This window comes from Diaphorina citri, unplaced genomic scaffold (genome assembly GCF_000475195.1).
Source record: "Diaphorina citri unplaced genomic scaffold, Diaci psyllid genome assembly version 1.1 scaffold145, whole genome shotgun sequence".
NCBI classification, from domain to species: domain Eukaryota; kingdom Metazoa; phylum Arthropoda; class Insecta; order Hemiptera; family Psyllidae; genus Diaphorina; species Diaphorina citri.
In genome coordinates this window covers 245391-268082 of record NW_007377582.1, presented here as the reverse complement: position 1 = coordinate 268082, position 22692 = coordinate 245391, and the positions used below count along the sequence as shown (strand labels likewise).

Genomic DNA, 22692 nt, shown 5'->3' with positions numbered 1-22692 from the left:
TTTTTGTTAAGCAGGTACTAGACCGCTAGACAAGAAGGCACTAAAAGGTACCTAGTATATTAGACAGATAAAAGGAGCCTCTTCACAAGGGTCACTCCAGAATACCTTCTTCAGATAAAAGCCAAACATCAAATAAAACACTAGAAAACGAAAAGACTAGCTTAGCTGTTCATTCTTGCAGACAACGATATGAAATGAAACAGACTAAATAGAGCACGAGACAAAAGATGAAATAGGGTATGAAATATGAAACGGAGTGCCGGGAAAACTAACAAGAAGCAATTAGTTCAGAGAATAACAATGAAACTTAAACTAAAGTGGAGGTAAAACTAAAAACAAACAAACATGACGGTGGAATTGTTAAACAAGAAATGGGAAAGGAGAAAAAGAAAGAACAAATGAGAAGAAAAGAGTGAAATAATTGAAGAAGAAGGAGGAGAAGATGAGGAGGAGGAGAAGAAGAAGGAGAAGAAGAGGAGGAGGAAGAGAAGAAGAAGAAAAAGAAGGAGAAGAGGAGGAGGAGGAAGAGAAGAAGAAGAATGAAGAAGAGAAAGGACACGACACGAGAAGAAAGAACGATAAGGAAATGAAGGAGAAATCTAAATGAAGATAGTGGGAGATAGGAAAGAAGGAAGAAGGAAAATGGAAAGGAAAGAAGAGGTATCTAAAGAAAGAAACGTAACAGAATCACGTAAACATAAATAATTATAAACAAAATGTTACGAACAACATGTCTACAGGCTACAGGATGGCACTAAAATATCTTAAAGCCGGGTCCACACTTGTGTTGTAAATGTCGGACTAGGAAACAAGGAAACGTCTATATTTAGGACACAAGTTCGTTTGACATCTTGTGGATTCTGCTTTAGTGCGCGGCCACAACGACGGCCATGGACCATTGACCCTCACAGGGAAAAAAATAAATAAATAAATAAATAAATAATAATAATAATAATAATAAACGCAGCTCAATTTCTTGATTTTCAGCGAGGGTCGATACTTATGATCAAGGCTCCGTTGAGGACTCTTCTATTCATTGGAATGATATGTCTATTTTCTCTTGGGTCGGTACTATGCTATGGTCAAAGCTCTGTTGAGGACACCCTCGGAAAAAAAAAAAAAAAAAAAACGCAGCTCAATTTCTTGATTTTCAGCGAGGGTCGGTACTTATGATCAAGGCTCCGTTGAGGACTCTTCTATTCATTTATCATTAGAATGATTTGTTTACTTTCTCTTGGGTCGGTACTATGGTATGGTCAAAGCTCTGTTGAGGACGTTTCTATTCATTGGAATGATTTGTTTATTTTCTCTTGGGTCGGTACTATGCTATGGTCAAAGCTCTGTTGAGGACGCTTCTATTGTACAGCATGGTTTGTTTATTTTCTCTTGGTTCGGTACTAGGCGAGGGTCGATTTTCTGTTCTCCGTTGTGGACGCCTACCAACACTTATGTTTTGCCTTGGTAGCCAGAACACAGGTTTGGTCAAGAGGGTATTTCAAAGGTCGATTTCTCAACTAGGTATTTTCTTTGTGTAATGCTCTATCTTCTAATTTATCTCATGCTATTTTGACCTTTACTATTTCTTTTTTTCTAATTCTTCTTCTACTTTTCCTTTCTCTCTCTCTCTCTTTCGTGTCTTTACTACCCGGTATTTTGTGCCAGGGAAAACGAAGCAATTAGCAAACTGTCACGAATTTCCACATCAGTCTTAGTCCTCTCTCTCCTTCTCCCATTCCTTCGCTCCCTCTCTCTTCTTTTCTTTCTTCCCCCTCTCTCTCATTTTCTCTCTCTCCCTCTCTGTTTCACCTCCAATTTCTCGAGCATTAGGATATCACGAAGAAGTAATTTACACATTTCTCTCTCTCACTCTCCCTTACTTTAACTCTCTTTCTCTCTCTCCCCCCCCCATTTTTCTAGTTTTCTCTCTCCCTCTCTTTCCTTCCCTTTTCCTTCTTCTTTTAACTCTCAATCTCCTACTCTTTGGCTCTCTAATTCCTTTTGAAGTAATAAATGTCAGTCATTCGTCCCGAAATCGAAGAGAGAAGGAAGACAGGATAGGAGAAAGCCAGCCGTTCCGAGAACGAACATTATCCCAGTCTTTACCACCCGGTATTTTGTGCCAGGGAAAACGAAGCAATTAGCAAACTGTCACGAATTTCCACATCAGTCTTAGTCCTCTCTCTCTCTCCTTCTCCCATTCCTTCCCTCCTTCTCTCTTCTTTTCTTTCTTCCCCCTCTCATTTTCTCTCTCTCTCCCTCTCTGTTTCACCTCCAATTTCTCGAGCATTAAGATATCACGAAGAAGTAAATTACACTTTTCTCTCTCTCTCACTCTCCCTTACTTTAACTCTCTTTCTCTCTCCCCCCCATTTTTCTAGTTTTCTCTCTCCCTCTCTTTCCTTCCCTTTTCCTTCTTCTTTTAACTCTCAATCTCCTGCTCTTTGGCTCTCTAATTCCTTTTGAAGTAATAAATGTCAGTCATGTGAGCAAAGAGAGAGAGAGAGAGAATCATGATATACCTAAAAAAGAAATTAATTGCCTTTCAAAGGCCTGTTTTTCCTCACATATCTAAAAAGGGCTTTCATTAGTTAAAGCAAAAAGTTTTATTAGTTCAAGAGTAAACATGATATAGAACTAAATTAGTAGCCTTTGAAAAGGGCCTCATGTGTTTAATAAACGGCTTTCTTTAAAGCAAAGTTTTTGCTTATGTCAATATCCAATCCACCTTTAAATTAAATTTTATTAATATCCCAAAATTGTGCCGTGACTTCACTAAGAGTCGAACCCCTGAGGAGGAGTTTTAAATATGAGCTGCTGAGGATGTCATTTGAACATACATAGAAATTAATTTAATGTTGTTTCATTAAATTAATTACTGTCTTTACCTACGTAATAAAAACGACGATGAAACACTCTTGATCTTTTCAGATCATCTTTTAAATCAAATATTTCTTTTTTAAAGAGATTGCTATTTGAACGAGATTATTTTATTGATATTTATTAGAGTGTGTTTGGAAGAGATTGGCATCGTTCTTATTATGTCAGTAGGTTTAAATACTATGGGTGTCATGACATACATGAGATGTTCATTATTATTACTGTTTATTTATGTATTTATTTATTAAGACACCATCAAAACAAGTGGACCAGTAAAGATGAACCAGGTAGCAAAAAACTAAAACCAAACAAAACTTGTTGTCCTTGTGATGGAAGATTCGATAACATTTATGTCGCTTTTAATGTTAAACGTAAATTTTGGTAATTTAATATAACATAAGTATGTGGGTAGTTACCCTCTTGTAGTTAAGAGATATTTACAATATTATCTATAGGTATGTACTACTATTTGGGTATGATGGGACTTAGAAGACTGTCACTATCTAAATAAGTCTGCCAGAAATCTGAAAACAATGTTTTGTAATCAAGAAAAAAGTAGGTAGGTAGTTTAGCTTTTGCATCGTTTCAGGAGAGTCTTTTGAGCTTTTATTAGGATTAGGGATGATTGATATGTTAAGGTATTTACCTATTCTAGGGAGCAAGTAAGGGATGATTACATATTAATGAAGGTACCTTTCCAAGGAGCAAGTATCTCTGAGCCTGAATTTTTGAAGTGTTAGCCCTAAATAAAATATAAACAAACAGGGAAAAGCCTAATCAACAATTGATACAAAAGCAGACCAATAACAAGATGGCGGAACTGAGTAAAAGATAAATCCGCAGGAGTTGGCAATAGGAGGAAAATGAAAAGAAAGAAGACCCATAAACAGTCTGAAAATAATTGATTAAAGATACCTTAAGATTCCAAGAATAAAATAAAAATAGACATCATGGTGGAATGGAGATTGCCAAGAGTCGAGGAAAAAGTCCATTTTAGAAGTGAGCAAAATTAAACTAAAATATAAAATTCCTGATAATGATAAATTTATGCACTAACGCTAAATTAGTGACAGACATGTTATCTTAGATTCAAAATCACTCACAATTTAGATGCAACACCATAGGCTCGCTTCAGCCTTTTGAGGATTTTGTATGCTTTCTGCTTAATCTGCTATCTAACCTTAAATATCTTATGATCCAGCATCAGTAGAGTTCCTCTGTGAGCAGTAATCTTTGGCTGGGTGCCGTTTATCTCTTGCTTTAGCAGAATCTCTTTTTAGAAAACTCTTCTTTTGTAAGCTAACCCTAACCTAGCCCTCCTCTACCAATTAGAAGGTTGTTTATTTCAGCAAAAAGCTTTTATTCTCATTTACTCCTAGGTGCAATACAGGGTGACTTGACATTTGTTCTTCTAGTAGGGGTTTTTATCAAAGAAGAAGAAGAATAATAATAAGAAGAAAAGGAAGATTTGAGAAAAGCTCAGATTTCTGATTTTCCGATGTTTAATTAAAAGCAAATAGAATACCTATCTTAAGTAATCAAGATAGAAGAGTGATTGGAAACCATAAAAAAATAATTGGTAGGTAATAATATTATTTTATCTATTAATCAAACAAGAAATTTCCATCCCTCTCTTTCTCTCCCCCCCCTTTCCCTCTCTCTCTCTCTCTCTCTCTTCTCTTTTTCTTCAAAACTTGGATTGAGAAAGTAGGTATCTACATAATTATCTATCTAAAAAATTAGAAAAATATTGATTTCTTCTTGGGTTCTTGGTAGATATTAATTATTAGTGATTAGTGGTAAATTTAAAATATTTAAATCCTTTAGGAGCTTACCTGTTCCACCCATAAATTCGTTGTCATAATTTGGTTTTTGAGGTTCTGAAATCAGAATAAAACAAAATGAAAATTGAGAATAAATTTAATAACGAAGAACTCCATCTAATTAAGAAAGCGAAAAAATGAGCTTACAAGATATGCTAACAATGTCAACTTGAGCTTCCCATACCAGTAAAGTTTGGCGAGCAAAATGGCTTAAATGTCAACCAACTCTAAAGTTTCCTTGATGACCTTGAACTGGGCAGATATATTGAGAATATTGAGATGAACCAGAGTAGAGTGCTCAGGACCAGTGATGTCTCACCAAGCCACAGGCAGGTGATGGGTACTTATAGGCAAATCGAATAAGAAGCAGCAGCAGAAGAAGAAGAAGAGGAAGAAGAAGAAGAAGAAGAAGAAGACGAAGAAGAAGAAGAAGAAGAAGAAGAAGAAAGAGGAGAAAAAAAGTTGTTCTGCTAAGGTGTATTAAAAATAAATATGTTTAAACTATGTCTTCTTTCAGAGAAGACGTTAGTTCTCTGTGGGTATGTGAGGGGAACCCAACTTAATGTGGTGTTGGGTTGACTTTACTTACTGTGTATTAAAAAATTGACAAATCCAACTAACCATCAACTGAGGAAATACCTACCCGATGAAAATATAACTTAAGGTTTCATCAAGACTATCAAGAGTTTCATACTTTTTCATAGACTTATTGTTTCATTGCGAATTTTCATCAGTAAATGGTTTCTCCAAGTTAAATTGATCCTTAGGGCAAGGAAAACCTAGACCCTTGACAAATGGAGTGTGCCTGAAGGCATGTGATGTGTTCCAATCCGCTCGTCCTCGAAAACCCATTTCCCCTTTGACTTACCACGTCTATGAGTTGCGATAGTTTGAGCTTGATTTTGACAGTGAGTGCATCGGTCACATTAACCACAGGTCGAACCAGTTTGTTGTAGTTGGACAGGAGGTCATCGTAGAGTCTTTTGGCGTCGGGGTTTCCGGAACATCCTGAAAACATAAAGTGGAGTAGTCTTGATTGATTAATTCATTGATTTTTTAAAGAGGTTATCTACAGTTATTTCAAATTTGAACATTGTATAGGAACGAATTGAATTGGATTAAACTGTGGGGAGAGCACCATCTGCATAGGCGAAGAATATTAATATAGCTGATGGGAGCTACCAGCTAATACCCAAGGATATTATTGTACTGGGTAGACAATAAATTAGTCCAGGAACAAGGAACCCACCCTTACTTACCTAATAACTGCTAATTGTTATTAGATGTTGAGATAGAGAGCTATTTTTCATATAAGGTATTTAGATTTAAGTATTGAATTAAAGAATTCTTTAGAAACAATTTACTAGGTACCTATCCTTTATTATTTTTACTATTATTTATTTACTATCATATGTCCATAAGAATAAAATTAAAATCCTAGTACAGATATCCATTAATTTTGAAATTTTGTCACTCTCAGTGTCCGGATATTTTCGGCACACCCTATAAAAATATTTCGGATTAAAAGAAAGTCCCATCCCCTATATTTTCCACTCTATTGTTCCTTCTATTATACCTATGAACGTACGGTCTTAACTGAAAACAGGAATTAATATTACTCGCTCTCCTATATGGCAGGTACCTTCCTACCACCATAGTCGGCCACCTACATAGTAAATACCTATTGGAAAAGAAAATGGAAGAGGGAGTGGTTTTTTTAAGAGGTTTGACAGAGGGAACTGTAACTTCTAAGGTCTTACCGTCCTGAAAACGAATTATTCGTTCCGAGAACGAACATTATCCGTTCAGGCTAAAATCCGCCCAGTTCGGAAATCGAACCCACAACCTAGTGCATACAACGCAGACGGGCTACCAAGAAAGCTAACTAGGCTGGCAGGGGGGGAGTGAACCAAATGCGATCTTGAAATCAAAATTTCACAATGCTTAGCACATTGCATACACAATGAGTTTTTAGGCATTCATAAGATTTTTTCCATTTCTTTCAAATAACTTCAAGTTTATTTACCTTTGTCCTTTTGTAAAGAGATCATCTTAGTTTTGGTGTTGGGACAACTGATCTTTAAACGTTTAGTTTTTTCAATCCATTTTTTTTTTTTTTTTTTTTTTTTTTGTTTTTTTTTGCTTTAAAAAATTCCGACTTTTCCCGGTTTCCCAGTCTGGTAGACACCCTGATAGACCTCACTATCGTTCAGTCAATAGAGCAGTTGCGCTTACTTGGGTGACGTTTCCAAGTAAAAGAGCAGGAAAAATGAGAAACAAGGGAATTTTTCTTTTTCTTCTACGACTTTTAGATCAGGCGATAAATCGATTTAAAAAATACCGGTAGATCTTAAGCTTTGACGTCATAGTTCATGACTCCTCCCGCTTCGTTTATTTAATCTATAGTTAAATTATCATTATTATTGGTTTCAAGTTACCTTCACCGGGAGGGATTCCATCCTGATCTCTCCACTTCCAATCAAGTCCACGTTGTACTCTGGCTCCAATGATCAAGTGTCTCATCACCTGCAAATCACAACTTACTCATTACAACATTCTTCACTGGGAAACATTTCTATTATTCAACCTACATAGCTACTACATACCTGGGTTCGCACTAATCTCCTAGCTTTCCGAACACTCGCTTCTGCTTCTCTAGCAGCTCTACCTAGATCCTCACATACGCCAGTCAGAGTTCCGTAGATTTCAAAGCCGGATAGTGAGAGGTAATGAGTTTGACCGGATGCATTCTTGCCGTTCTGTTGAATACGCACATGTCTCCAGCCTGAAAATAAAAACACACACGAGTGTCATCATCGAATCATCTTAAAATCTGAGCGCACGGCAGTGCGCCAGGCCAAGTTCCAGTAAGCACGCCTGTGTATCTTTACACGAACCGATTCGGCAGGTTTTTCTCACCTTCATAGATCGGGTTCCTCTAAAGATAAACTTTTGAAATTCAGGGCACATATTTAGGTAAGGTATATAAACATACCTTGAAAATTTGAGCTCTTAATACTAAGTAGTTCCGGAGATATAGAGGCGCAAAAATCGCAATTTTTTTACTCATTCACTCACTCACTCACTCACTCATCAAAATGTTGAGGCACTTCCCGATATAGAGAAAGAGAGAGAGAGAGAGAGAGAGAGAGAGAGAGAGAGAGAGGAAGAAATGGAGAGAGATAGAGAGTTAGAGAAAGGGAGAAAGCGGGAGAGAACTTAAAATAATGAAGTACCTATAATGAAGAGTAAGAAGGAAGAAAAATATCAGACCGGAATCAATTATGGAAAGAAAAATGGCGAAAGTGTTGGTGAAGGAAAAGAAGATGAAGAAAAAGGAAGAGCAGAAGAAGAAGAAGAACAAGAAGAAAGAGAAGAGGAAAAAAAGAGAAGAAGAAAAGGAAAGGCAAACAATAAAGAGGCGAACATAATGGCTAAAAGGAAGATCAAGAAGAAGATAAAAACTGTTCGATAGGAAAGTAAGAGTGCACATTATTTATGATGATGATGGAAGAAATAATAACAAGAGAAAGAAGAGTAAAAGAAGGAGAAGGAGGAAGAAGAGTAAAAGAAGAAATAAAAGGGGAGGAGGAAGAGTAAAAGAAAGAGGAGGAAGAAAAAGAAGAATAGAGATCAGAAAGGGAGAATGAAGAAGAGGCAGAAGAGAAAGAGACAAATACCTAATAATGAGGAGGAGGAGGAGGAGGAGGAGATAACAAGGGAAAGAGGATGTGAATAGAGAGGAGGTCATCGTAGAGTCTTTTGGCGTCGGGGTTTCCGGAACATCCTGAAAACATGAAGTGGAGTAGTCTTGATTGATTAATTCATTGATTTTTTTAAAGAGGTTTGATAGAGAGAGCTGTAACAACGGAGGTCCGCATGTCTTACCGCCCTGAAATTGAAGCGAAGGAGGACAGGATAGGAGGTCATCGTAGAGTCTTTTGGCGTCGGGGTTTCCGGAACATCCTGAAAACATGAAGTGGAGTAGTCTTGATTGATTAATTCATTAATTTTTTAAAAAAGGTTTGATAGAGAGAGCTGTAACAACGGAGGTCCGCATGTCTTACCGCCCTGAAATTGAAGCGAAGGAGGACAGGAGAAAGCCAGCCGTTCCGAGAACGAACTTTATCTGTGTAGGATAAAGTTCTCCCAGCTGTGTGGCTTACATAAGAGCAATTTCTCTGAGTGAGTTCTACAAATCTACAGTTATTTCAAATTGTATAGGAATGAATTGAATTGGATTAAACTGAATTGATTCAGACTGGACTGAATTGAATTGAAATTACCTTGACAGAGGACGAGAATGATGGCGACAGAGAGGCTGGCAGCTAAGTTCATGTTGCCATGTTCCGACGGTGAGAGAAGCGGGTCTGGTGATGAAGGTTCAAGTTCGAGCCCAGCTTCACCATGAGGAAGTTAAGTCTGCAATACGAAGTTCTGCAACAGACCCAAAGATGATATTTTTTTACGGGATTTGTAACAGATCTAAAGACAAACAGATTTTCAGAGGGTTTAACGTGGCTAGAAATCTCTTTGTGACTGGGGTTTTACTTTCACTTACAAGTTTCCTTAGATTAACCTCATCCAACCTCAGGTATAAAAAGAAACGTAACAGAATCACGTAAACATAAATAATTATAAACAAAATGTTACGAACAACATGTCTACAGGCTACAGGATGGCACTAAAGTATCCTAAAGCCGGGTCCACACTCATGTTGTAAATGTCGGACTAGGAAACAAGGAAACGTCTACATTTAGGACACAGGTTCGTTTGACATCTTGTGGATTCTGCTTCAGTGCGCGGCCACAACGACGACCATGGACCATTGACCCTCGCAGAAAAAAAAAAAAAAAAAAAAAGTCTAGTCTTGATTTTAAATCATTACATGGAAGTAAAATCAAAAAATCAAATCGAGAAATCAAACTGAATATTAAACAAATTAGGTAGGTACAAAGGTATTCTTTAACCATGATCGAATAAACTACGGAGGGACGGGCCCTGCTTGTTCCAGTTACAGCAGTGAGAAATGGATGGTGAAATTGGGACATCCACTAATTTTCTATAGTTTTCATTCTTCAGTTGCACTAGTTCCAGAAGTGAGAAATGGATAGTGAAATGGACACATCCACCAATTATCTAATTTTTCAGTCTTCAATTACAGCAGTGAGGATTGGATGCTGTAATTTTATTATTATTATTATTATTATTATTATTATTATTATTATTATTATTATTTTACAGGTTCAATATCTTCGAGTCTTTTTAGATCATCTTTTAAATCAAATATTTCTTTTTTAAAGAGATTGCTATTTGAACAAGATTATTAATTTATTGATATTTATTAGAGTGTGTTTGGAAGAGATATTGGCATCGTTCTTATTATGTCAGTAGGTTTAAATACTATGGATGTCATGACATACATGAGATGTTCATTATTATTACCTACTGTATATTTATTTATTTATTAAGACACCATCAAAACAAGTGGACCAGTAAAGATGAACCAGGTAGCAAAAAACTAAAACCAAACAAAACCTGTTGTCCTTGTGATGGAAGATTCGATAACATTTATGTCGCTTTTAATGTTAAACCTAAATTTTGGTAATTTAATATAACAAAACCTGTTGTCCTTGTGATGGAAGATTCGATAACATTTATGTCGCTTTTAATGTTAAACCTAAATTTTGGTAATTTAATATAACATATGGTGAATAGAGGAAATGGGAGACGGAAATGAGATAGAAAGGAGCAGGGTATAATTAATGAAGGACAGGGAGGGGGTGAAGAGACTGGACTGAGGAACCGTGAGGAAGACGAAGAAGAAGAACGAAATGGAGAACGTAGTTAAAAGATATTTACAATATTATCTATAGGTATGTACTACTATTTGGGTATGATGGGACTTAGAAGACTGTCACTATCTAAATATGTCTGCCAGAAATCTGAAAACAATGTTTTGCAATCAAGAAAAAAAGTAGGTATCTAGTTTAGCTTTTGCATCGTTTCGGGGGAGTCTTTTGAGCTTTTATTAGGATTAGGGATGATTGGTATGTTAAGGTATCTACCTATTCTGGGGAGCAAGTAAGGGATGATTACATATTAATGAAGGTACCTTTCCAAGGAGCAAGTATCTCTGAGCCTGAATTTTTGAAGTGTTGAGATAGAAAGGAGCAGGGTATAATTAATGAAGGACAGGGAGGGGGTGAAGAGACTGGACGGAGGAACCGTGAGGAAGAAGAAGAACGCAATGGAGAACGAGGAAATGAGGAAGAAGAAGAACGAAATGGAGAACGAGGAGACGAGGAAGAGGAATATGAAGAGGAGGAGAAGAAGAAACGAGATGAAGGAAAAGAAGGAAAGGGAAAAGATAAAGGAGAAAGAGATGAAGTGGAGGAGGACGAAGAAAGTGAAAAGGGGAAGAAGAGTGATAAGAACGGACCCGAAGAAGACGAACAAGATATGAGAGAATGAGGAGAAAAAGGAGGAAGAGAAGGAAGCATAGTAGACACATGAGAAGAAGGAGAGCAAATAAAGGAGAAGAAGAAAATGGAAAATTTAAGGAAAGAGTGATAAGCTCATAATGATAAGTACGAAGAAAGTGAAAAGGGGAAGAAGAGTGATAAGAACGGACCCGAAGAAGACGAACAAGATATGAGAGAATGAGGAGAAAAAGGAGGGAGAGAAGGAAGCATAGTAGACAAATGAGAAGAAGGAGACGAAAATTTTAGGGAAAGAGTGATAAGCTGATAATGATAACTATGATAAAGGGAAGGACGAGAAGTGTCAGAAGACAAAGGAGGAGGATGAGGAGAAAGAGAAGAAATGGAGGAGAAGGAGAGGAAATAAAGGAGGAGGATAAAAAGGAAAATGGAGGAGAGGAGTGATCAGGGGAAGGAGGGGAGGTGACAGAAGCTGGAGATTGTCAGGAAGAATAATAAATCAAACGGGAAATTATGACACTCCACTTCCACTTTTGTTAAGCAGGTACTAGACCGCTAGACAAGAAGGCACTAAAAGGTACCTAGTATATTAGACAGATAAAAGGAGCCTCTTCACAAGGCTCACTCCAGAATACCTTCTTCAGATAAAAGCCAAACATCAAATAAAACACTAGAAAACGAAAAGACTAGCTGTTAATTCCTGCAGACAACGATATGAAATGAAATAGACTAAATAGAGCATGAGAAAAAAAGATGAAATAGGGTATGAAATATGAAACGGAGTGCCGGGAAAACTAACAAGAAGCAATTAGTTCAGAGAATAACAATGAAACTTAAACTAAAGTGGAGGTAAAACTAAAAACAAACAAACAAACATGACGGTGGAATTGTTAAACAAGAAATGGGAAAGGAGAAAAAGAAAGAACAAATGAGAAGAGTGAAATAATTGAAGAAGAAGAAGGAGGAGGAGAAGATGAGGAGGAGAAGAAGAAGAAGGAGAAGAAGAGGAGGAGGAAGAGAAGAAGAAGAAAAAGAAGGAGAAGAGGAGGAGGAAGAGAAGAAGAAGAGGAGGAGGAAGAGAAGAAGAAGAAAAGGAAGAAGAAGGAGAGGAAGAAGAAGAAAAATAAGAAGAGGAGGAGGAAGAGAAGAAGAAGAAGGAAGAAGAGAAAGGACACGACACGAGAAGAAAGAACGATAAGGAAATGAAGGAGAAATCTAAATGAAGATCTTTCCTCACATATCTAAAAAGGGCTTTCATTAGTTAAAGCAAAAAGTTTTATTAGTTCAAGAGTAAACATGATATAGAACTAAATTAGAGGCCTTTGAAAAGGGCCTCATGTGTTTAATAAACGGCTTTCATTAAAGCAAAGTTTTTGCTTATGTCAATATCCACCTTTAAATTAAATTTTATTAACATCCCAAAATTGTGCCGTGACTTCACTGAGTTTGAGTAGGGACTGTTTAAGTCATTCAGTCTTTGTGTGGGATTCAAGTCTTTTAATTCAGTCAGTCAGTCTTTACACATCTCTAGTCGAACCCCTGAGGAGGAGTTTTAAATATGAGCTGCTGAGGATGTCATTTGAATATATGTACATAGAAATTAATTTGATGTTGTTTCATTAAATTAATTACTTTACCTACGAAATAAAAACGACGATAAAACACTCTTGATCAACAACCTAGTTTGGGGGAAAATTGACTTCTTAAAAAGGCAAGTTTGTTTTTCTTTGGGCGTCCCTCTGCACTGGAATTCAGCTAGCTAAATCTATAGTAGGCACTAGGCAGGTAGGTATAGGGCTACATAATTGTGTACTTAGATTAAATTAAAGGGTGCCCCCACCCTCTCCCGTCGTACTCTGAAAAGAAAAACTTGTGAAATGAAAACCCAGCTTCTAATTCGACACACACGAGCGCAAAAACTTGGCCATTATGACTTTGCTTCCCCCTCTCTCCCTGTCCGGGAGAAGTTCGAAATAAATTCAAAAGAAAATCCCCACCACAATGCTCGCTTAGAAAGTTTTCCTGGTTTTTCTTGTTGTTGGTTAGGGTTGTTGTACAGAGTAAGTCCAAAGTCCCGCAACATGCTTTAAAAGTATTAATGTGGAAGTCACTCTCAGAGAAAAAGCCCCTGATAGAGTCCGAATCCTAATAATGATTAAATTGTCTTTACGTAGGTACTGTGCATTTCCCGTTCAAGGGTTTAATCTGGGAAAAAACTGACGGACTAAAAAATAGACGTCTGGTACACAAAAGTGTTTGTAGTTCTGTATCAAAAAAAAAAAAAAAAAAAAAAAAAAAAAAAAAAAAAGGAAAGAAAGTCGGGTTATTGCTTAGATCGTTCGATAATTCCCCGTGAGACGCCTTTCATGTCAAAATTTGTGGGTTACCCTGTAGCTATACCATACTACTAGGGTACTTGTATAGTAACTAGTTTTTATTGCAGCTATAGTTTCTATTAGTTTAATACTCTCCAAGGTCATCGGTTAGCAGAAAGGAGACGAAGAGGGGAAGATGGAAGATGCGGAAGAGGGGAAAGATGGAAGAAGAGGAAGAAAAACTGAACTTGAAGTGTTAGCCCTAAATAAAATATAAACAAACAGGGAAAAGCCTAATCAACAATTGATACAAAAGCAGACCAATAACAAGATGGCGGAACTGAGTAAAAGATAAATCCGCAGGAGTTGGCAATAGGAGGAAAATGAAAAGAAAGAAGACCCATAAACAGTCTGAAAATGCATATTAAGAAAGAAGTTATGGGAGCAGAAGGGGCCCTCAGAATATTGAAGGTGGAGAAAAAGGATTGATTAAAGATACCTTAAGATTCCAAGAATAAAATAAAAATAGACATCATGGTGGAATGGAGATTGCCAAGAGTCGAGGAAAAAGTCCATTTTAGAAGTGAGCAAAATTAAACTAAAATATAAAATTCCTGATAATGATAAATTTATGCAAACTTAAGCTAAATAGTGACAGACATGTTATCTTGATTCAAAATCACTCACAATTTAGATGCAACACATAGCTCGCTCAGCCTTTTGAGGATTTTGTATGCTTTCTGCTAATCTGCTATCTAAACTTAAATATCTCTACATCAGCATCAGTAAGTTCCTCTGTGACAGTAATCTTTGCTGCCTTATCTCTGCTTTAGCAGAATCCTCGTTTTGAGAAAACCTTTTTTGTAAGCTACCTAACCTAGCCCTCTCTACATTAGAAAGTTGTCTATTTCAGAAGAGCTTTTATCTCATTTACTCTAGGTGCAATACAGGGTGACTTGAAATTTGTTCTTCTAGTAGGGTTTTATCAGGACCTGAAATCCTGAGATTGAAATTTGCAATCATTCAAACTCATCATTTCCAGCCTAGTTAGCTTGGAGGGTGGCGTGTCTGTCTTATAAGCACAAGGCCGCTGGTTCGATTCCCGCCCGGGCCGGATTGCTGGCTTTCTCCTAATCCTGTCTTCCTTCTCTCTTTGCTTTCGGGACGTTAAGACCTTAGCAGTTAAAAATAATTTGGACTGATAATTTGACTAAAAATAATTTGCATGCACTGTAGATTTCAGGGATTATTTTTTCATTGATTTCTTGTTTCATTAGTTTCTGTAAACTCGGTACTAAGTTCTAAGGTTCTCAGAACTTAGTACCACAATGCTTCCCATACCAGTAAAGTTTGGCGAGCAAAATGGCTTAAATGTCAACCAACTCTAAAGTTTCCTTGATGACCTTGAACTGGGCAGACATATTGAGATGAACCAGAGTAGAGTGCTCTGCTCAGAGCCAGTGATGTCTCACCAAGCCATAGGCAGGTGATGGGTACGTATAGGAAAATCGAATAAGAAGCAGCAGAAGAAGAAGAAAAAGAAGAAGAAAGAGAAAGAAAAAGAAGAATTAGAAGGAGGAGGAAGAAAAAGGGGAAGAAGAAGGAAGACGAAGAAGAAGAAGAAGAAGAAGAAGAAGAAGAAGAAGAAGAAGAAGAAGAAGAAGAGGAAAGAGGAGAAAAAAAGTTGTTCTGCTAAGGTGTATTAAAAATAAATAAATAAATATTTATGTTTATGCCTTCTTTCAGAGAAGAAGTTAGTTCTCTGTGGGTGTGTGAGGGGAACCCAACTTAATGTGGTGTTGGGTTAACTTTACTTACTGTGTATTAAAAAATTGACAAATATCCAACTAACCATTAACTGAGGAAATAACTACCAGATGAAAATATAACTTAAGGTTTCATCAAGACTATCAAGAGTTTCATACTTTGTCATAGACTTATTGTTTCATTGCGAATTTTCATCAGTAAATGGTTTCTTCAAGTTAAATTGAAAGAAACGTAACAGAATCACGTAAACATAAATAATTATAAACAAAATGTTACGAACAACATGTCTACAGGCTACAGGATGGCACTAAAATATCTTAAAGCCGGGTCCACACTTGTGTTGTAAATGTCGGACTAGGAAACAAGGAAACGTCTATATTTAGGACACAAGTTCGTTTGACATCTTGTGGATTCTGCTTTAGTGCGCGGCCACAACGACGGCCATGGACCATTGACCCTCACAGGGAAAAAAATAAATAAATAAATAAATAAATAATAATAATAATAATAATAAACGCAGCTCAATTTCTTGATTTTCAGCGAGGGTCGATACTTATGATCAAGGCTCCGTTGAGGACTCTTCTATTCATTGGAATGATATGTCTATTTTCTCTTGGGTCGGTACTATGCTATGGTCAAAGCTCTGTTGAGGACGTTTCTATTCTATAGTATGGTTTGTTTATTTTCTCTTGGGTCGGTACTATGCTATGGTCAAAGCTCTGTTGAGGACGTTTCTATTGTACAGCATGGTTTGTTTATTTTCTCTTGGGTCGGTACCTCAGGATAAAATCCGCCCCGGGCGGGAATCGAACCCGCGGCCTAGCGCTTACAAGGCAGACGCACTACCAACTAAGCTAACTAGTAGGTACGATGAAATTATCTAATCGTCTCTAGCCAAATGTGTGTAACCCCTCATCTCCAAGTCTAGTCGTGAAATGACGCGGAAGAAAGGATTTAGGAAGAGGGTCGATTTTCTGTTCTCCGTTGTGGACGCCTACCAACACTTATGTTTTGCCTTGGTAGCCAGAACACAGGTTTGGTCAAGAGGGGATTTCAAAGGTCGATTTCTCAACTAGGTATTTTGTTCTTTGGGTAATGCTCTATCTTCTAATTTATCTCAAGCTATTTTGACCTTTACTATTTTTTTTTCTCTAATTCTTCTTCTTTTCCTTTCTCTCTCTCTCTCTCTCTTTCGTGTCTTTACCGGATAAAATCCGCCCCGGGCGGGAATCGAACCCGCGGCCTAGCGCTTACAAGGCAGACGCACTACCAACTAAGCCAACTAGGCTGGCTGATTGTTTCTCTATTGGGTAGTAGGTACGATGAAATTATTTAATCGTCTCTAGCCAAATGTATGTTGCTATAACCCCTCATCTCCAAGTCTAGTCGTGAAATGACGCGGAAGAAAGGATTTAGGATAATTAATAGATTTAGTAATCCCCTTCGTCCATGGTTTGTTTTCAATATTTTTGTTTAAAAGCACTTATGGCAATCTGAATTATGTACCCATACAAATACCTATACATAATTATTATACCGTAGGAAAATAGCTTTTATTAAACAAATAACAGATACCTAGGTACATATTCGCAAGACTCCGGGAAAGGTTGATTTTTTTTTTCTTTTTTGCAAGCTACCATAAATTCGAATCTAACTTTTCAGCGAATGGCCATCAGGTATCAGGTAGCCTGAAAAGCATTACTGAATGCTAATGTTGTGGTGAAGGCACTTAGCAAAAGTTGCACCCGGGGTATCTTCTTTCCTGAATTGTTGCCAAATTGATTGTGAGTGTGTGTGTTTGAGATAAATGAAAATTACCTACAGACGGAGAGAAAGGAGGAAGAAGGAAGAGGAGGAGGAGGAAGAGGCAAGGAGGAGAAAGAGGGAAGAAGGAGAAAGAGGGAGGAGAAGAAGGAGATAACCCAAAAAGAGGAAAAAAAAAGAATGGAGGGGAAAAAGATAAGAGGTTACCACCGGAAGAGGGAGACTTTAGAAACAGATTAGTCTGGAAGCTTCTGAATTGGATTCAGGAGAAGAAAGGAGAAAAGGAAGGAGGAGAAGAAGAAGAGGAGGAGGAAGAGAAGAAAAAGGTAGGAGAAGTAGAAAAAGAAGGAGAAGAAGAAAGAGAAGAAGAGGAAGAAGAAGAAGGAGGGGGAAGAAGAAGAAGAAGAAAATAAAGAAGTAGGAGTAAGTAGATTAAGAAATGAAGAAATGACCCGGTGCGAGTAGATTTAGTAATCCCCTTCGTCCATGGTTTGTTTTCAATATTTTTGTTTAAAAGCACTTATGGCAATCTGAATTATGTACCTGTACAAGTAGTATACTGTAGGAAAATAGCTTTCATAACACAAATAACAGCTACATATTTTCAAGACTCCGAAAAGGTTGATTTTTGATTACCTTAAATTGTTTTTTTCTTTTTTGCTAGCCACCATAAATTCGAATCTAACTTTTCAGTAAATGGCCAATGGCCATCAGGTATCAGGTAGCCTGAAAAGCATTACTGAATGCTAATGTTGTGGTGAAGGCACTTAGCAAAAGTTGCACCCGGGGTATCTTCTTTTCTGAATTGTTGCCAAATTGATTGTGAGTGTGTGTGTTTGAGATAAATGAAAATTACCTACAGAGGGAGAGAAAGGAGGAAGAGGAGGAGGAGGAAAAAGAGGGAAGGAGGAGAAAGAGGGAAGGAGGAGAAAGAGGGAAGAAGGAGAAAGAGGGAGGAGAAGAAGGAGATAACCCAAAAAGAGGGAGAAAAAAAGAGAATGGAGGGGAAAAAGATAAGAGGTTACCACCGGAAGAGGGAGATAGTGGAAAAAAGAACAAAGCCAAATGGCTGAAGAGGAAGAAAAAGAGAAAGGGGGAGGGAGTCAAAAGGAAAAAAAAGGGAGAGAAAGAAAGAAGTGTTAAGCGAGGGAGTAAAAATCGCGTAGGTAAATGGAGGAAGGGAGGGGAAAGAAAGAGATATTAAAGGAGGGAGAGAAAAAGGTGAGAGATGGAGGGAAAGAGAGAAAGATAGGGAAAGTGAGTGTGAGAGAGCCAAGGATAAGAGACAAAGAAGCCGAGTTAAAGGTAGAGAGAGAGAGAGAGAGATAAAGGAGGGAGAGAGGGGATATATATGAGAAAGGAAGGGGAGGATAGAGAAAGGGAAAGGAGGAAGACATAATGGAAAGGAAAGTGGGAAAACATAATTCTTCGTTTTATTAAAAAATAAAGTAAAAAATCCGATTACAGTTTGTATCAGGAAGGCAAAACAAGGCTTCAGCTCAAGAGTGTACCTAATAAGTGCTTATGTCTAAATTTTAACGCACATAAAAACTAAACGCCGATCTTTTTATAGCTCTTGGTGAACTCTTCTTTTAAACTCTCAATTTCTTTTTCGGAGAAAGTAAAAACATCGCGTTCTTAAACGTCGAAGTGGAGGCGTGAAGGAGAAAAAAAACTTGAAAAGAGAAAAGGTGAATAAAGACAGATGAAGGAGTAGATTTTCTCTTATAATTTCAGAGAATCCTGGGGTTATAGGTAATCTTATAAGCACCATTAAGGAGTGTAGGAACTTTCACAACAATATCATGCAGTACTTTTGTATCATGCAATCTTCTTCCTCTGCCTCCTATCACAGTAAAGTACTTTACAATCTTTTTGTGATATTGATTTTCTGACACTTAGCAATATGATAGGTTAGATACTTGAGATACAATAAGTAGCTAGAAAATAGCACTTTTATTGTGAAATATAATTAAACTATATATATAAAAAAAAACTTGTGGGTAGGTAGGTAGTAGGTAGTAATGCCTGCCTCGGTGAAAAAACACGTGTACCTACCTATTTACCTAATTGTATCAAAAGTCAAGATATCTACCAATTACAAAAGGAGTAGGTAGGTACCTATCAACCTATCTATCTGCATTCTTTTGTCGAGTTATTTTGGTATTGTGTCGCAAAAACTATGTGGGTTTGAGAAAAGGAAATTGGAAGCACGGGGACAAAAACTGAGAGAGAAAAATAGAAGAGAGAGAGGGAGACAGAGAGAGAGAGAGGAAGGAGGGGAAAGAAAGAGAAAGCGAATGAAAAAAGGAGAGATCACAATAAATTTATTTGCTTCACTTAATTTTATTATTTGTTTCTGGTAAATTAGTAAATTATGGGGTCTTTGGGAAAAAACCCCAAAAAAAAACCCTTTTCCAAACTTCCCTTAAAATTAAAAAAAAAAAAAAAAAAAAAACAGACCATCTGGAGGAAATTCTAACAGGAAAAGACAACTGAAGAGTCTTTGTAGAGATGGTCTTCTGGTAAAACTTTTCCTAGACGGACTGGATGGTGCTTTTCCTGTCAAAAATGATTATCTTTCCTCTCACACTGTCGCTTTGAATTTTCTGATCATAACTCTTGCACATCCAATAATATTTTCAAGTCCAAAGAAGAAGAAAAGGTGGCGGGAGGAGGAGAAGAAGAAGAAGAAGAATAAGAAAGGATCATCAAAGTGATCAAACAAAACATTTGTCAGGGAAAATTTCTGTATCGGCCTTGATAAAAAAAAAAAAAAAATCCTGATCCGTCATAAACAAGCTAAGAAAATGAAACTTTTTTTTCTGTATTGTAGGGTTTTATAAATTCTGGTTCTCTACCTAGCCATAGATTTTCTCTTATAATTTCATGGAATCCTGGGGTTATAGGCAATCTTATAAGCACCATTAAGGAGTGTAGGAACTTTTACAACAATATCATGCAGTACTTTTGTATCATGCAATCTTCTTCCTCTGCCTCCTATCACAGTAGAGTACTTTACAATCTTTTTGTCATATTGATTTTCTGACACTTAGCAATATGATAGGTCAGATACTTGAGATACAATAAGTAGCTAGAAAATAGCACTTTTATTGTGAAATAAAATTAAACTATATATAAAAAAAAACTTGTGGGTAGGTAGGTAGTAATGCCTGCCTCGGTGAAAAAACACGTGTACCTACCTATTTACCTAATTGTATCAAAAGTCAAGATATCTACCAATTACAAAAGGAGTAGGTAGGTACCTATCAACCTATCTATCTGCATTCTTTTGTCGAGTTATTTTGGTATTGTGTCGCAAAAACTATGTGGGTTTGAGAAAAGGAAATTGGAAGAAAAAAACACGTGTACCTACCTATTTACCTAATTGTATCAAAAGTCAAGATATCTACCAATTACAAAAGGAGTAGGTAGGTACCTATCTATCTGCATTCTTTTGTCAAGTTATTTTGGTATTGTGTCGCAAAAACTATGTGGGTTTGAGAAAAGGAAATTGGAAACACGGGGACAAAAACTGAGAGAGAAAAATAGAAGAGAGAGAAAGAGAGAGAGAAAGGAGGGGAAAGAAAGAGAAAGCGAATGAAAAAAGGAGAGATCACAATAAATTTATTTGCTTCACTTAATTTTATTATTTGTTTCTGGTAAATTAGTAAAGTTTGATTAAAATGTTGGATAAGACCAAAATAAAACTAGAGAAGAGAAGAGAGGAAAGAATTGATAAAACACAGTTCATTTTTACTTTCTATTTTCAATTACAGAAAATAGTATGCAGTCGTTTTCCTCTGCAAACAATTAATTTACATTAAAATTCAAATACAAAATAAATTAATGAAAGGACTTGTTTAATTGACAAGAAGCAATATTTATTATTATTATTACTGCTGGGACCTCACTTGACACATCTCTGCTGACTGAATTCTGAATTCATAAATTGTGGTTAAGAGTTTTACAATGAAAACAATTTGACCTTTTTCTTGTGGTAAAGCTTTTTTTTTTTTTTTTTTTTTTTTTTTTTTTTTTTTTTAAGGAAACCAAAATCTGACGGTTTTTCTCATCCAATAAAAACAGTTTCCTCCATTCTGAGAGGTCCCAGAGCGACAGGTCTCATATAAACTTTGTTTACTTCTTATTTATTCTATTTATTTTGCTCAGTTTATGTTTTCCTTCTCAGACAGGAGAGAAACTTTCCAAAACAAGTCCTGAGGGACATGGGAACTGCGTTCCCTCAAAAATATTTCGTGTCGGATAAAAAAGTCAGGAGAGATTGGAATATGATCTTTTTATTTTCGTATGAGTGACTTTTAAATGAGAACGGTTGTTTTAGGTTTAATAGAAGAAACTATAACAAAGGTGATATTATCGTCCCGAAATCGAAGAAGGACAGGATAGGAGAAAGCCAGCCGTTCCGAGATCGAACCCTATGTGGCGTCCACATTTAGACGGATTTTATTTTTTTGATACAGTTTTGAGCGACAAATTGACGGTTTTATTTTATAATAAAAAAAAGAGTTTTCTAGTAGATTTGTGAAAAAGATGTAAAATAAATTATCCCATAGAAACGGCTGCTACCGGATCCATAAAAGAACTTTGAGATCCAAAATCCCTTTATGTGCTAAAAAAAATAGGACCAGCCGTTCAAGAGTTTGTTCTTGTGTATCAAATTAGACCTTTTTCAACGTTCTTTGTTCTTCACTCTCTTCTCTTTCTTCTTCATTCTTTCTCTTTCAATTCTACTTGTTCCACCCGATGCAATAGAGATATCTTTCCGCACAAATTTCACGGAAAATCTCTTGATTTAACTCGAAAATAAAAGGTACCCCGAATCCCTAACGAAAGCTAAAAATCCTAATTGAAAACTATATTAACGAGAAACGGTAGGATGCTCAGGGGAATTTGGATCTCTTCATCTCCTCCTAATTCCTATTCTTCCTCTATCTCCCCTATTCTTTCTTGTTTTCTTCCTTTCTTATCCTGCTCCTCTCTTTTGTTTTCTTCTTCTTTCTCCCCTTCTTAAACCTTTTCTTCCTCTTTCTCCTCCACTTCCTTCTTTTTAGCCCGTCCTTGCGTCTTATCCTTAATGATTGTGAGCCTATGAGTATACTAGGTAATAATTTTGAAATTTTGTCAACCTCAGTGTCCGGATGTTTTTGGCACACCCTATAAAAATATTTGGGATTAAAAGAAATTCCCACACCCCTATATTTTCCACTCTATTGTTATACATACGTAGGGTTTTAACTGAAAACAGGAATTAATTTTACTCGCTCTCCTATATCGCAGGTACTTTCCTACCAACATAGTCGGCCACCTACATGATAAATACCTATTGGAAAAGAAAATGGAAGAAGGAGGTTTGACAGAGGGGACTGTAACTGCTAAGGTCTTACCGTTTCGAAAACGAAGAGAGAAAGAAGACAGGATAGGAGGAAAGCCAGCCGTTCCGAGAACGAACATTATCCGTTCAGGCTAAAATCCGCCCAGTTCGGGAATCGAACCCGCAACCTAGTGCGTACAACGCAGACGGGTTACCAAGCAAGCTAACTAGGCTGGCAGGGGGGGAGTGAACCAAATACGATCTTGAAACTTGAAATCAAAATTTCATAATGTCTAGCATATTGCATACACAATGAGTTTTCAGGCATTCATAAGATTTTTTGTCCATTTCTTTCAAATAACTTCCAG

The 22692-nt window shown here is 36.9% G+C and overlaps 1 protein-coding gene across 1 annotated transcript in view; it reads right to left on the bottom strand.

Moving 5' to 3' along the window:
• The window catches only part of LOC103505020 (acetylcholine receptor subunit alpha-like), a 33264-nt gene that overhangs the window by 5880 nt on the left and 4692 nt on the right, over nucleotides 1–22692 (bottom strand). Inside the window, exons 2-4 of the mRNA XM_017442227.2 lie at nucleotides 8987–9137; nucleotides 5569–5708; nucleotides 4713–4757 (exon numbers count right to left, since the gene is read on the bottom strand). Of these exons, the coding sequence (XP_017297716.1) occupies nucleotides 4713–4757; nucleotides 5569–5708; nucleotides 8987–9038 (237 nt within the window). The 5' untranslated portion in view covers nucleotides 9039–9137. The remainder of the gene's footprint in view (nucleotides 1–4712; nucleotides 4758–5568; nucleotides 5709–8986; nucleotides 9138–22692) is intronic.